Here is a 16,469-nt window from a genome sequence, read left to right on the forward strand (position 1 = left end):
AATACCTCAATAATAATAATAATAATAATAATAATAATAATAATAATACCGGAACGCTTGCAATACCTCAAACAAACAAAAGCCTTTGCATTTTTTCCCAGTTTCATGTCATGGACATCTTTGTTATCACATATTAAAGCAGCAAACAAACAAGCCTATGAGTTTAACTTCTCCCTTTTAACTTGGTAACCTTACCCTGAGAAAGTACTGCTATAATTTTTTTTAAAATAAATAAAATGCTTTTCTTGTGTTAAAAAACAGGATTTTATTAAAATCGCTAGCTTCTAAGGTTACCGTGGTAACTTTTAGACAGCACTGGGTTCTCTCCTGAACAAAGCATTAGTTTAAATAAAATAATAATTAAAAAAAAAAAAAAACACTTTGAAAGGGCAGGAAGAAATATCTTCAAACGTAAAGAAAAAAAAATGGCTTTCACCGCAGACTCCTGCTTTAATTGGTTTATTAACTTAGACTAGCAAGAACTAAACATCAGATTGTAAAAGGTGAACTTACGCTCCAGGCCCTTGCCATGTCCAAGTTATTGAATCCTGGAAATAGAAAAAAGTTAACGTGTATTAAAGTTATTATCATTACGTGCAAAGATGCACACTTATTTTTTGTCAACTGCACCCTAAAAGCTAAAAGAGCAATCCAAGCGTTTTTTTATTATTTAATTTTTTACATTTTTATTAGTTTACACAGGATTGAAACACGGGGTCTCTGGAGTAAAACCAAATTGCTGGTGTTTAAAGCTCCTGCATCACGCGGGGCAATAGGAAGCTAAACTGGATGACGTCACGGCTTCCTATTGGGAGCTTTGAAACGCCACCATAATGTGAGCCCTGGTAGCCGATCGGAGCGGCTACTCGGACCCCCTATCGAGACAAGTATTTCCGTGAGCATGGGGTCCCGAAGCTTCAATCCGGTGTAAAAATGAAGAATTGTTTATATATAGCACTTGGATTACCGCTTTAAATATTATAATTATATTGCAAGCTCCACTGAGAAGGGATCTCTTCACTTATGGTATTAGCTTGTAAGTACATGTAATCAATCAATCAACTTTAAAAACAAAACACATCGTTTGAAAGCCACAAATTGAAAAAATGGTCTTAAAAAATACTGACTATTTTAGTTTTACAGCTACAAATGTGTACTATTAGCACAGTTACACTAATTTACAGAAGCCGTTTGCAAAGGGCCCATTTTTGTCCAGCTACATGGGACAGCACCTTGAATATGATCCTGCAAACAAGGTTCCAACCAAGTCCATTCAAGGTGCAATTTCCCCCCCTCTGATTCTAGAATGCTGTGAGATCACACTGACTCAGCCAGGGAATATAAACAAATTGCTATAGATAACCTTTTTGTTGCCCTTTCAGATTAATCAGTGCAGGTCTCTATGTGACTTGGCATCCTAAACCTCCCACAATACAAATTCTAAAGGATGCACATGATTTCCCGATAATTCCAAGGAAAATACCAAGAACCTTAAGCAGTCAGTGCTTCACAGGGTGCTATATCCTGGAAAACTGGGTGAGGTGGCAACAGGATGTTTGTGTATGTAGCAGGAAAACGAGACCAGAGAACGGTTTTCAGCTGTGCTTCACTTTGTATTTTAAGCTACTCTAGGTAAGAGACCAACAAACAAAATGACATCTGTCATTGATTTCCTTCACATTTTCTGTTATTCATAGACGGATGTTATTTTTGTTTGTAGGCTGGGACAGATTGTAGTGGTTGAATATGAAACAGATATGCTAATAGAACTATATAAAATGTTCCAGTACTTTATTATATAGTTTACATGCTTAAAGCCAGCACAGATCATTTTCTTGTGACAAACAATGTTGCAGTGGGTGGCATGGAAGGTATTACAAAGCAAATACAGTGCATGCAAATCTAGCCTCCCCAGCATTAAAGGAGTTAAGTTACCATCTGCCAGCTAATGTGACAGTGTAGAAACCCGGTAAGCTCACTTCTCCACTCCAGGGATAGAGTCTGGTTTGCCCTTTGTACTTGTTTTGTAAACAAGATGCATTACAGTCAGGGGATTTCATGCTCCCCAAAGCCAAATTAATTTTTAATTTATTGTCACAAACCATGATTCAGGGATAGAATGGATTTATGCTTGTACCCGCAACCACCCTAGACAGTGCATAATACTAAATCAACCAATCATGTGCTGCACAACACGTATAACATTGCACCTGTTATGACCATGTATACACAAATATATGTATTGTGTACACCTGCATAAGGATATTTTATTGTATTACTTTATTATTCTTTCAAACACATTTTTGTTTTTGCTGGAGGGGAGCCTCTATAAATTCGGTGGGGTGGCAGGTTACAACACCGCTTTCTCATTCTTCCACTCTGTTCCCCTCTTACACTACACAGCTATATCCCCTGCACTAAAACATACCCCTACAAATCATCCTCACACATCCTATTTCTATCCTTGCTTCAGGGGACATCTCTCCCAATCCTGGTCCCTGCCTGGTCCCTGCTCTCGTCCTCGCCTTCCACATACAACTTCTACTCCTTTGGGTCTCAACCCCTCTAACCTCATACCCATCCCCTGTCACTCTACCTCCTCTCTCCTGTGCCCTTTCTAACAAGTTCCTCTCTGTGCATGACTTATTTTTCTCTCACTCTGCTCCTTTTTGCTATAACTGAGACTTGGCTCACTCAATCTGACTCTGCTCTGGAATCTGCCCTCTCATGGTGGCCTTTCTTTCTCCCACGCTGCGCCCCGATTGCAGGGATGGAGGCTCTCCTCTATCTGCCGTTACCGTACCCTTCCTATTCTTCTCTCTCGTGCTTTTCCCTCCTTTGAGGCTCATACTGTCCAGCTTTTCTCTCCTATCCCTATCCATGTACCTCTACTCATTCCCCTTCTGCCTTTCTCTCTCACTTTGAATCCTGGCTCTTTCTTTCTCTCCTCAGACTCCCCTGTTCTCCTAGGGGACTTCAGCTGCCATATTGATGACCCCTCTCTCCCTTGGGCTTCCCGCTTTCTCTCTCTAAACTCTTCTTTTGACCTTCAACAGTGGACTGCAGCCAGCACCCACAAGGATGGCCACTACCTAGACCTGGTTTTCACTAAAAACTTCTCTCTCTACGATTTCTCCATTTCCCCTTTTCCTCTCTCTGACCATCATCTCATCTAATTTTCTCTCTCACATCTCCTCTTCTCCACCTACCCCTCGCTTCTGCAGAAACCTGCACTCTATTAATCTACCAGCCTTTGATTCCACTTCACGCTCCTCCCTCAGCCCTGCTCCAGACCCTGTCAGGAACTACAACTCTGCCCTATCTTCCTCTCTTTATCTACATGCCCCGCTTTCTCTCTGCCGTTCTCGCCCTTTAAACCCTGGCTAAATTCCCACACGTGCATTCTGGGTTCCTGCTCTCATTCATGTGAACGCCTCTGGAGGAAATCTCACGCTCTCGCAGACTTCCTTCACTACAAATTTATGCTATCCTGTTTCAACGCTGCGCTCTCAGGCTAAACAAACCTACCTTTCTTCACTAATCCACACCTACTAACCTAATCCACACCGACTCTTTCCCGTCTTTGACTTCCTACTCAGTCCAACTCTTCTGCCTGTTCTTCTTCCTCCATCTCACCTCAGGACTTTGACGACTATTTCAAGGAAAAGGTGGAATCCATACGTCAGGCCACCCCCTCTGTATCCTCCTATTCTATACCTCTTTCTAACTCTCCTCCTGCATTCCTTGACTCTTTATCCGTTTATCCGTCAGAGGAGAATGTGTCGTTGCTGATCTCCTCTTCTCCCTCTACCACATTCCCTCCCATCCTCTACCACATTCCCTCCCATCTCCTAAAACCTTTTACTCCTGCTATAATCTTTCTGCTCACACACATTTTTTAACTCCTCCCTCTACTCTGGTACCTTTCCCTCTTCCTTCAAACATGCAACAGTCATACCATTACTCAAAAACAGCAAGCTCAATCCTACCTGCCTTTCTAACTATCGACATTTCTTCCTCCTGCCTTTTGCCTCTAAACTCCTTGAACGTCTTGTATTCTCTCGCTTGCTCCATTTTCTCAACACCTATTCTCTCCTAGAGCCTCTACAATCTGGCTTCCGCACTGCTCACCCCACTGAAACAGCCCTCACTAAAATAACTAATGACCTCCATGCTGCCAAAGACAGAGGTCATTACACTCTGCTCATACTACTCGACCTCTCTGCAGCATCTGATACTGTGGACCACCCTCTTCTCCTTCACATTCTACATACTTGTGGCATTCGTAACAAAGCTCTTTCCAGGATATCCTCTTACCTCTCCCATCGTACTTTCAGTGTCTCTTCTGCCAACACCTCCTCCTCCTCTATCGATCTCTATGTGGGGGTACCCCAGGGCTCTGTCCTGGGTCCCCTTCTCTTTTCTCTTTACACACTCACATCTCTTGGGATCAAATATCACTTCTATGCTGCTGACACACAAATGTACTTTTCTACCCCTGACCTTACACCTGCTGCACAGGCTAAAGTTTCTGAATGTCTCACGGCTATATCATCTTGGATGGCCCTCCGCCGACCTAAACTTAACATGGCAAAAACAGAGCTCCTCATACTTCCTCCCAAACCTGGCCCTATTTCCTCCTTCTACATTACTGTTGGAATTACCATCATTCACCCAAGCACGCTGCCTAGGGGTCACACGCTACTCCTCTCTCACATTCTCCTCACATTCAAAAGGTAGCAAAAAACTGTCGTTTTTTCCCCCCGGCAATATTACCAAGATACGTCCTTTCCTCTGTTGCTCGACAGCAAAAACTCTGACACAGACCCTCATTCTCTCCCGTCTCGACTACTGTAACCTCCTGCTGTCCGGCCTGCCTGCCTCTCATCTGTCTCCCCTACAATCTGTACTAAATGCTGCTGCCATAATCGCTCTACTCTTTCCGAAATCTGTTTCAGCGTCTTCCCTGCTGAAATCCCTCTCCTGGCTTCCTATTAAATCCTGTATCGCACACTCAATTCTCCTCCTCACTTTTAAAGCTTTACACTCTTCTGCTCCTCCTTATATCTCAGCCTTAATTTCTCGCTATGCACCATCCCGGATCTTGCGTTCTGCTCAAGGATGTCTTCTCTCTACCCAGTTGTATCTAAAGCCCTCTCCCACCATAAACCCTTCTCACTGACTGCCCCAAACATCTGGAATGGCCTTCCCCTCAATATCCGACTAGCACCCTCTCTATCCACCTTTATCTATCCACCACTTGCTTAAGGAAGCATACGAGTAGCTCCATGGCTGATAATTTACACCTCATACAAAAACCTTGGCCCCTTGCTGATGCACTTACCAGAACACCCTATTACTGTATCTGTACGTTCTTCCTTCAAACAAAACTAGATTGTAAGCTCTTCGGAGCAGGGACTCCTTTTCCTAAATGTTACTTTTATGCCTGTAGCACTTCTCCCCTTTATGTGTTATTTATATCATTTATATGATTGTCACCATTACTGCTGTGAAGCGCTATGTACATTAATGGCGCTATATAAAGACATACAGTACATACTTCTCTGGACCTCTTTTCTATCCCATCCATGCCCCTTTCTCTCCCTTCTTCACAGTCCGGGTCTATGCCTTGAGTAAAGCCCTCAAATGATAGAGACTGAGTGGCAGTCGAAACGTTGGTTTCTTTGGCTGCATTAAATGTCTCTTTTTGCCATGTCTGTGTGCCTTGAAGTTCCTCTATTACTCTATTCCTGTAGTAGAGAACACTATGGCCCTGGTGTAAGTCATGGGCATGGTCTTATACAAGTCAGCAGCATATATTACCAATGACTGACTCACAATTAACAATTCTAATGTTCATGATTGTGGTTAACATTTCAATACCCTCAGAACTTTTACACAACCTAAATGCTGACAGCAATAAAGAATGCTTTAATTTCATTAACATTAATAAGCATTTGTTAATCAACACATACATATTTAATGCAATAACAATAGGATAACCTTTTGAGTGTTGTAGGTAACAGACTTAAGAGTGCTCAATATCAGGAAGCAGCTGCATTAATGTAGTTCGACAGCACCTCGATTCCCCCTGCGTTTGTAATACAAATTGCTAAATTATGCACTTTGGTTTACGGACTAGCTAGTATTTGCACCACTCAAATTGAAACAAATGATTACATTTGATAGACTTGCATATCTATTTACACCCTCAATTATAACATTACTGCAAAAGCAGAATTCTGCTCACTTGGTTTTTAGCTGTGTTGTGGTACCTAGCTAGGGTAGACTTATTTGCTCTGATTAAATCTGGTCACGTGTGAAATTACCTAGGGACACTGAGGAAAATAAATAGTTTATATCCTAATTTTGCATTGCACCCCCTTGGTATTTATGTGTTTGTCAATTTGAAAACAATAGCATCATTTGCAATGCAAGGTTTCATACCATCTTGTTTGGATATCTTAAAACCACTGGTTGTACTGGGACTCCAGGAATGAATGCTCCTTGGGGGGTGAAAAAAAAGAGAGGAGAAAGAGTTATAATTTTAACTTTTGTTACATAATACAGTATACAGGCACAATTTCCTTTAAACACCCACTCTGCAAAACATGTACATGCTTTCTACCTGCCATCAATTCGGACATAACCCTTATTCTTAAACAAAATTACCCAAAGACAAATTTTGCATATATAACTGGTGTACCAAACAGTTTCATTTTTTTTTTTAAACCTGTGAAGCACAACGCAGCTACACAATATTTCAACAAGCCTGTAAAAATATTTCCGTTTCATTAGATGTCATCAGTGGCAGCATCCGAGGATTAGGTTTATCATGACGCAGCCCTCGTGTGCACCTGCTGAAGCTCAGCTTATCTACTCAGCGTTTCCAACAACTAATGATACAACAGACAATTAGTATATGCACTGTGGGTATTAACAGTTCAATCAGGCTGGCTGAGCATTAAACTTTTCAGTATCTGCTCTGTAACAATCTGCCTTTTTAACTTTTCTAATTGGGGACGAAAGAACACAGCATGTTACAAACACTATGTTGAGTCTGGATATAAGGACTAACGAACATGTTTGGGCTGATTTTGCAACCACACGATGTCACGAAATGCTTGAGGGTTCCCACAGCCTATACTTTAATGAGGTTGCACTAATGTTAGTCCATAACAAATATAAAACCACAGCCATTTATATGAACTATTACAGTGTCGGTAGTCTGGCGGCACTCCGTCAGCATGTACGTTTCATGATTGCTACAGGAGTTGTCACATGGCGTGGTTCATGTCTGGATGCCAGAAACAGCACTAAGGGGGCTAGAAGTGCTCATAATGTACCAGGTACATCATAAGGGTGTGCCGGGCCCATGCTGTACCGGATATGTCAAAGACACGGCAAAGATGAAGACTGTAACTGTCTACAGTTTTAGAATTCCACGTGATACCGCAATGGGAAACAAGGAAATGTGTGTGTTCTGGCTACCTAAAGTTATGCTCCAAGTAAAATTAACTTCTTATTTAGGGGGATAATACTCGTCATAAACCAAACATGGAAAATGGAATGCAGTCAGTAGGTCACAGACCAGTTTTAGAAACAAGTCTGCACAAGATCTTATGTGCACATTCAAATACTTATGGTAGGGTTGGGCAATAACAGAACAACTCCTACGATATCATTACATTTAGCACAATAGTATTTGTTAAAAAAAAGTCTGAAAAAGTTCTAGTAAATTTAAAGGAAATGTATTTATTCTTAAGCATGGCTGGTGACATACTCATCCGGCAGGGTGGCTGCAGCGTGGGAAGTCGCTGGCTTTTGGTCAAAGACCCAATCCCGCACCTCAGTTGGACAACTCTGGAGAAATTGTTCTTTAAACACCAAGTCCAGTAAACTGTGATACTTGGTGGCATCACTTCTTTCCACCCACTGATTGACCTGATGAATCATTCTGGACGAAAAGCGCATGTAAGTCTCCTTGCCAGTCTTTTCTCCGGACCTGAACATACCACACGGTATGCCTCCGGTGTGAGGGCATACTGTGTGAGTAACAAAGCGTTGACATGCCGGTAGTCATCGCTGTCCGTTGACGGGATTGCCTGGAAGGTCTGCAGGGCTACCCCAGTCAATAGAGTTGACAGCCGCAAAACCCAGTCCCGTTCTGGAATATGGAACCGGTGACACTAATCTTCAAATGCTTTGAGATATCCATCGATCTTGTCCGTGCCATCCACATACTTGCCAAAGCTGTGGGATGTCACCTTTGGCCAGGAAGGTTGGGTAGAAGTCCGCAGGGGTCTGGGGGGCTGTAACACTTCAGGCTACCATTAGCTGCAGCTACTGTTCAAAGGTAATTCCCACTCCCCAATTGGCGAGGAATGAGGTGATTCCTGTATCCAGGAGACCGCTAGCCACTTGGGCTACCACGGCTTCACGCTCACAACCCTCTTCATCCCCCGCCTCCACTTCCACCAGGGCTGGAACATCCTCCGGTACCCTGGCTGGGCTAGTGGCCCCTGCAACTACAGGCGAGGTTATGCACACCTCAGGAGAAGTTATGCTCGCTTCATGTTTCTCGAGATCCTCCTCCAGCACGGTCTTTGTCTGACCAGAGGTCGGTAGTCCATAACTCACACCGAGCGACAATACGGGGACGGCAACATCCTGACCGTCGGTCCATTTTCACCGGGTGGCACTAAACTAAGTGACAGAGGGAATCTATACTGTTCTTAGCTTTGTGTAACATGTGTAAGATACTACTTGTTTTGAGAGCTCGCAATTTACGAGTTTCTCTGTATGTTAGAAGACCCCTCAGGATTTTAAAACAAAGCCCAATGATCACACCGCTAACACCAGTAAATAAGCCTGTCACGGGAGACCAGGCATTTACACCTTTTTAACAGGATCATACATTGAGCAAAACAGGTAAAAGTGAAATAAATTATGATGTATTCGCATGAAAAGGCATACACATTATGATACACAAACTACATAAGAGACACAATTACTTAGGAGCTGGGGAAAAAAATAGACTTTCCTAGCTGTATGGCACTCTAAACAAGAGTCTTTCTTTGACCGGGACTTAGCCCGAAATGTCCTGGAACTCAAATCAGCATGAAATTCCAGACGTCACCACTCCCTTCTCTCCGGAGAACTTGATTTTGCTTGACGGGGACTTCACTACAAACGTCCTGGAACTAATATCGTCTTTAAATCCCAGCCGCGACCTCTACGTTCAATTCTCACAACTTGGTCGCAAAAAGCTGGACTTAGAAACTATTCCGGGTTGGTTTTTCTGAAGCCGGTGCTCTGCTATTCGTGCAAGAGCATCTTTTTCCATATTCAAAAATCCCACCGCTGTTTTGGCGCTTGAAAATCTCTCGACTGATTGGCTGAGAGGTTTCTTATAGTATTTTGGAGTTCATTCACAAAATACTACAGCCAATCACAGCATGGGAACTTTCTTACCAGCCAATCAGAGCGAAGCCGGTCCCGTGAAGCCGGGCAAGCGGGGATTCTGAATCTGCCAAGGGACATGCGCAAGTTTGCCACCTAGTCTCTTGCTATTCAGATGCCACCCACTTGGTCAGGCTCCTCCAAGTCTGGTGGGGCAAATGGTAGTCAGGATGACTTCTATTCATCTCAGGACGAGGGTACTTAAGCCCTTCTCTCCTGCCCAAATGGCATCACCTCAGACATCCTCTGGTGGCTTTCAACTCCGATGTCCTACAGACTTACTGGCACCAAACTTGGTAGCTTGGGTAGCCTACAGTATAAAAAACACTGGATGGCGCTCAAACACTTCCTTAGCCAGTGTAAGTATTGTGACAGAAACCAGGGGTTGGTAATAAACTCCATATACAGGGCTCCGAGGATACTGAACAGTTTCTGTCCTGTCTAAGCTGAACAGGGCAGCCTCGTGGTACAGGCACTCCATTCCACAGTTTGTCTGCTGCCTGTTTTCTGTCACCTGTCATGCTGATTAGAGTTCAGGTATATAAGACCTGTTTCCTGTTTCCTCTGGGCCCCGCCCAAGAGCCTGGAAGGCTGCTGAACTGCAGAGGGGTGAGAAAGCCTCTTTCCCAAATCGCTTCATTCATTCTGTTAGTTTGTCTAAAGACTGCAAAGGTATTTATTTTGGTGGTGGAAGTGGACAAGCCACTTCCAACTCTGAGTCAGGGACATCTAAGTTTAAGTTATCGCTCAGACGAGCAGCTTTTTGTTTGGCTTTGTTTTCTGTTTAAACTGTGGCAGTCTCAGTGCCTGGGACTGAATAAACCAGGCATAGCCTGTTTAAAGGAACAGTACGTGACGTCTCATCATTTAACCTACCCTAAAAGACCGTGTTCTAACAGTCCCGGACAGACGGCGGAGCCCCGGAGTAAGCCGTTTGTCACATATGGTGGAGAATGCGGGCAGAACACTGAAAGGTCTGGGGGTTAAAGAACTTTAAAAAAAAAAAAGAAGGTTTTTTTTCCTCTCTCTCCAAACAAGATGGAAGACGTGGTGAGTGCGCTGGTACGCAATGTCGCTGTCCAGAAAGACGCGAATGAAGCCCAGCAACAGGCGAGTGAAACCCAGCGACAGCTGTTAATAGCCCAGCAAGAGACTAATGCAAACCAGCAAGAGACAAACCGCCTGCTGAGAGAGGAGCAAAAGCGGTTCGCTCAGGGCTTACAGCAGGAACTCGAGATCCTGAGGGGGACTATCAGTAACCTTCCACTGGCAGAGGCAGCCCCGTTCCGAAAATGACCAGGGCAAGCCACTACCTTCAGAAGATGGGACCCTCGGATGATGTGGAAGCCTATCTTCTCACGTTTGAACGCACGGCACAGAGAGAGGGATGGCCAGAAGCTGAGTGGGCTGGTCTAATCGCACCCTTCCTAAGCGGCGAACCCCAGAAGGCTTACTTTGATCTAGAGCCAGCCGAAGCTAACGTCTATGCAAAATTGAAGTTCGAGATCCTCGCCCGCCTCGGCGTAACCACGGCTGTTCGTGCCCAAAGGTTTCACGCATGGTCCTTCACGATGGATAAAGCCACCCGAAGCCAGATGTATGACCTCATCCACCTCGCCCGGAAGTGGCTACAACCCGAGATCAACTCAGCAAGCCACATCGTGGAACGGTTGGTCATGGACCAGTTCTTGAGGAAACTTCCCTCTGCCTTACGCCGTTGGGTCAGTCGGAGTGACCCCCACAATGCGGATGAGCTTGTGGCCCTTGTAGAAAGGTACAGTGCAGCAGAAGAGCACCCGCAACCCACAGTCGTGGAGCAACCCCACTATCCGAGGTTCCAGGACTCTTCCAGAGACGGTAAAAGGGTACCGGGGTTAAGGGGCGCTGAAGAGCGGCGACCACCTTCACGCCGCTCCAGCAACAGTGGTTCGCACACTAAGGGTAATAGCCAACATGGGGAGCCGGGAAAAGGCTCTAAGTGGGACACAGACTATGTACCTAAATGTGTAAATTGTCATGAGAGGGGCCACACAGCAAAAATCTGCCCACTAAATGATGAGCCCATGCAATGCAACAGCGTGGAACCTTATTCGCTGTTGTCCCAATGTATGGGCCCTAGCCCAGAGGACCCCTTGAATAACCATCTGTGGGCATTTGTAAAGGTTAATGGTAAGAGGGTTCGGGCACTTCTTGACTCTGGGAGTATGGTCACACTAGTGTCCGAATACCTATTGCCCATTAAGAAGAAACAGGTAAACAGTTCACAAAGAGTGGCAATTTGTTGTATACATGGGGATAATCATGAATATTCCACTGTTGATGTTTTTTTTTAAACAGAATTTGGTTCTTTAGATTTCAAGGTGGGTGTTGTACCCAAACTGGCACATGATGTGTTAATAGGGACCGACTTTCCCCATTTTCTAAAAATGTGGTCCCCAGCTCAGAATAGCGCCCAGAGTTCAATAGCAGACCATAACGAAGTGTTAGAAGAAACAAATCCTTTCCCTTTTTCAGAAATGGAGGTTGACGAGGGCCCAAATAAGAAGGGGGAAAAGGAGGAGTGCTGTGAAATTCCCTTCCCCATCACTACTTTGGTAGGGAATACCCCAAATCAAGATGTTGATCAGGCACTTACCACCCCAGTACAGGATAAGACCCTCGCTGACCTAGAGGTCAGTCCTGGGAGTTTTAAGAAGGCCCAGTGGGAGGACCCCACATTAGCGGTAGCAAGGGGAAATATACGGGACCAGAATAGTACTCATGGCCAACCAGATAGGTCACTTGCTTACCCCTACTTCGAGGTAGAGAACGACCTAGTATATCGGGTTGATAAAAGAAAATCAGTTACAACTAAACAATTGTTGGTACCACGGACATTCCGTAACGTAGTATTACACCTCGCACATAGTCATCCATTGGGGGGACACCTAGGGGTGGAAAAGACAAAAGAAAAGGTTCTCCGAAGCTTTTATTGGCCTGGGGTTCTGGCAGAAATTACAAACTATTGTTCCTCATGCCCAGAATGTCAGATCACCGCCCCGTTCAAAGCATACCGCAGCCCATTGGTACCCCTTCCCATAATAGAGGTACCATTTGACCGGATTGCTATGGATCTAGTAGGACCCCTAATAAAGTCTGCTAGGGGACATAAGCATATATTGGTAATATTAGATTATGCTACCCGATATCCGGAGGCAGTTCCCCTACGTAGCACCTCTGCTAAAAACATAGCAAAAGAGTTAGTACTTCTGTTTTCCCGGGTCGGAATTCCTAAAGAGATCTTATCTGACCAGGGAACACCATTTATGTCCCAAGTAACAAAAGAGCTATGTAAACTCCTAAAAATCAAGCATCTCAGAACCTCAGTCTATCATCCACAAACAGATGGTTTAGTGGAAAGGTTCAATAAAACCTTAAAGAGCATGTTACGCCGGGCGGTCGATAAGGATGGGAAAAACTGGGACTGTTTGTTACCATACCTGTTATTTGCCATTAGGGAAGTTCCCCAGTCATCCACAGGCTTCTCCCCGTTTGAACTATTGTATGGCCGACATCCAAGGGGCTTACTGGATATAGCCAAAGAAACTTGGGAACACGAGGTTACCCCTTACAGAAGTGTAATAGAGCATGTTGCCCAAATGCAGGACCGCATTGCTGCAGTCCTACCCATAGTGAGGGAACACATGGAGAAAGCTCAAGAAGCACAAAGGAATACGTATAATAAGGGTGCTAGGGTCAGAATTTTTTTTCCAGGTGATAGGGTACTAGTTCTGGTTCCCACCGTGGAGAGTAAATTCCTTGCTAAATGGCATGGGCCATATGAGGTCTTGGAAAGAGTGGGAGAAGTAAATTATAGGGTAAGGCAGCCAGGTAGGAGGAAACCTGAGCAAATTTACCATATAAACCTACTCAAGCCCTGGAAAGATAGAGAGGTCTTGTTAACCCTAGTACCCCCAGGTCCGTCAGAGAATCAAGAAACTGACCCAGAGGTTAGCATAGCTGAAACACTGTCCGTGCATCAGAAACGAGAGGTCCAGAGTTTAGTGAGAAGGAACAAAGAAATCTTCTCTACACAGCCAGGTAAAACTAACGTAATTAAACATGACATAGTCTCTGAACCGGGGGTCCGAGTTAACCTTAAACCGTACCGAATCCCAGAGGCCAAGAGAGAGGCTATAAGTTTAGAGGTTAAAAAAATGCTAAAACTAGGCGTAATTGAGGAATCCCAAAGTGGGTGGAACAGCCCTATAGTTTTAGTCCCAAAGCCAGACGGTACAACAAGGTTTTGTAATGACTACCGGAAACTAAACGCGGTGTCAAAATTTGATACTTATCCTATGCCCAGGGTGGATGAACTTGTAGAGAGACTGGGCAAAGCCCGATATCTCACAACCCTAGACCTAACAAAAGGGTACTGGCAGGTTCCCCTCACAGAAAGGGCAAAAGAAAAAACAGCCTTCTCAACCCCAGACGGCCTCTTTCAATATAAGGTGCTGCCTTTTGGCTTACATGGAGCTCCCGCCACATTCCAAAGAATGATGGATAAGATTTTAAAACCACATGTTCGGTACGCTGCCGCCTACCTGGATGATGTGGTAATCCATAGTGAAGATTGGCAGTCCCACCTTCCAAAGGTCCAAGCTGTGCTCGACGCAGTTCGGTCTGCTGGACTAACTGCTAACCCCGCTAAATGCACTATTGGTCTGGAGGAGGCCAAGTATCTGGGGTATTCTATTGGTAGAGGGTTACTCAAACCACAAACACTCAAAGTAGAGGCGATACAAAATTGGCCAAGGCCAGTCACAAAAAAACAAGTAAGGACCTTTTTGGGGTTAATTGGCTACTATAGGAGGTTTATTCCCAATTTTGCAACTAAGGCAACCCCACTAACCGACCTCACAAAAGCAAGAGGACCGCTAATGGTAAAGTGGTCCCCCGAAGCCGAACAGGCCTTTAGAAGCCTGAAAGAAGCTCTCTGTGCCCAACCAGTGTTGGTCACACCTGACTTCTCCAAAGAGTTCGTAGTCCAAACCGACGCATCTGAGGTAGGGCTGGGGGCGGTACTCTCCCAGGAGTCTCAAGGGGAGGAGCACCCCATCCTTTATTTAAGTAGGAAACTAAATCCCCAGGAGAAAAATTACTCCATAGTCGAGAAAGAGTGTCTCGCAATAAAGTGGGCTGTAGAGACACTCAAGTATTATCTGTTGGGGAGAAAGTTCCGATTGGTCACAGATCATGCACCCCTTACCTGGATGTGTCAAAATAGGGAGAAGAACGCTAGGGTGACCAGGTGGTTCCTAAGCCTACAGCCCTTTAAATTTTCTGTGGAACACAGGTCGGGGCACAAACATGGCAATGCCGACGGGTTGTCAAGGATGCACTCCCTAATATCCATGGTCGCTCACCCCTCGAGGTCTGAGCTGGGGGGGAGGATATGTGACAGAAACCAGGGGTTGGTAATAAACTCCATATACAGGGCTCCGAGGATACTGAACAGTTTCTGTCCTGTCTAAGCTGAACAGGGCAGCCTCGTGGTACAGGCACTCCATTCCACAGTTTGTCTGCTGCCTGTTTTCTGTCACCTGTCATGCTGATTAGAGTTCAGGTATATAAGACCTGTTTCCTGTTTCCTCTGGGCCCCGCCCAAGAGCCTGGAAGGCTGCTGAACTGCAGAGGGGTGAGAAAGCCTCTTTCCCAAATCGCTTCATTCATTCTGTTAGTTTGTCTAAAGACTGCAAAGGTATTTATTTTGGTGGTGGAAGTGGACAAGCCACTTCCAACTCTGAGTCAGGGACATCTAAGTTTAAGTTATCGCTCAGACGAGCAGCTTTTTGTTTGGCTTTGTTTTCTGTTTAAACTGTGGCAGTCTCAGTGCCTGGGACTGAATAAACCAGGCATAGCCTGTTTAAAGGAACAGTACGTGACGTCTCATCATTTAACCTACCCTAAAAGACCGTGTTCTAACAGTCCCGGACAGACGGCGGAGCCCCGGAGTAAGCCGTTTGTCACAGTATATAAAATATAAATCAGTGAAGGTATAAAATAAAGTGTGAATATAATGTGTATATAATCAACACCACATACCATACATAAACTGAATAAAGTGCATAAGAAAGAGGCAAAAAATCTCACTCAACCCTTAAAAGACTGTTCCCAAAACTTTTCAAACGAATATCCTCCAAACAGCAGGGGAGCGATGAAAGAGTGCCATGTAATAAAGAAAATCACAATAATGCAAAAAATATAAATAAAAAGTACAAATAAGAGGCTATACATTTCCTACTCACAATGGAGCAGGATAAATAAGCAATGATCCAACCAGTGTCACAGTGGTTTCTGCATGTTGTGATGTATATAGACTTGGATCTCAAAGACAAGAAAAAAGAGCCATGGTGCAGATCAACTTTAAAACGATATATTAAAACATACACTCACAAATGGAGGCTTACACTTTTTCAGTGATCGGAGAGCATGGTATTGCAGGCTATGATGGTATGCAGCAAGTCGAGATCTCACCGCTGCTGTGTCCCAAACTCTTCCGATTCCCTCTGCGTCCGTCAGCACCGTCTGGCGTCACTTCCGGTTTGCGCTGATTTGCCCTTTAGTCTCCGCCAACCGTGGGTTCTCTCTCCCCTCTCCGGATCCCGCGATGAGCCCCACTCTACGCGTTTCGCTGTGCAGATTGACTCCTAAGGAAGCTGTCAATCTGCACAGCGAAACGCGTAGAGTCAGAACATCGGTAATGAGCTGGGACTTTCAGAACCATGCACAACAGTATATACCTTACATGAAACACAATGTTAATACAAATATACTTTTACATGTCCCAAGTCTCTGGGTATGGGGAATAGAAAGCTGCACTTTATTTCCTCAAAAGAAAGACGAATGGCGCACAGCCAGGGAGCCAGGTGTAGGATAAAACTGCTATTCTTTATTCGTGCATGCAGGAGGACAGGCAACCCCCTTGGGGAACAAACAGGAACCTCCTACGCGTTTCGGACCTGGGG

General features: G+C 44.7%; 1 protein-coding gene across 3 annotated transcripts in view; it reads right to left on the reverse strand.

Annotated features, from left to right (window-relative positions):
- The window catches only part of LPCAT1 (lysophosphatidylcholine acyltransferase 1), a 143,727-nt gene that overhangs the window by 21,527 nt on the left and 105,731 nt on the right, over positions 1-16,469 (reverse strand). For all 3 annotated transcript variants that reach the window (XM_075585940.1, XM_075585939.1, XM_075585941.1), the window contains 2 exons: positions 6,448-6,506; positions 514-548 (listed from right to left, as the gene is read on the reverse strand). In XM_075585940.1, the coding sequence (XP_075442055.1) occupies positions 514-548; positions 6,448-6,506 (94 nt within the window). The remainder of the gene's footprint in view (positions 1-513; positions 549-6,447; positions 6,507-16,469) is intronic.

Source organism: Ascaphus truei, chromosome 2 (assembly GCF_040206685.1).
Source record: "Ascaphus truei isolate aAscTru1 chromosome 2, aAscTru1.hap1, whole genome shotgun sequence".
Classification (NCBI taxonomy): Eukaryota; Metazoa; Chordata; class Amphibia; order Anura; family Ascaphidae; genus Ascaphus; species Ascaphus truei.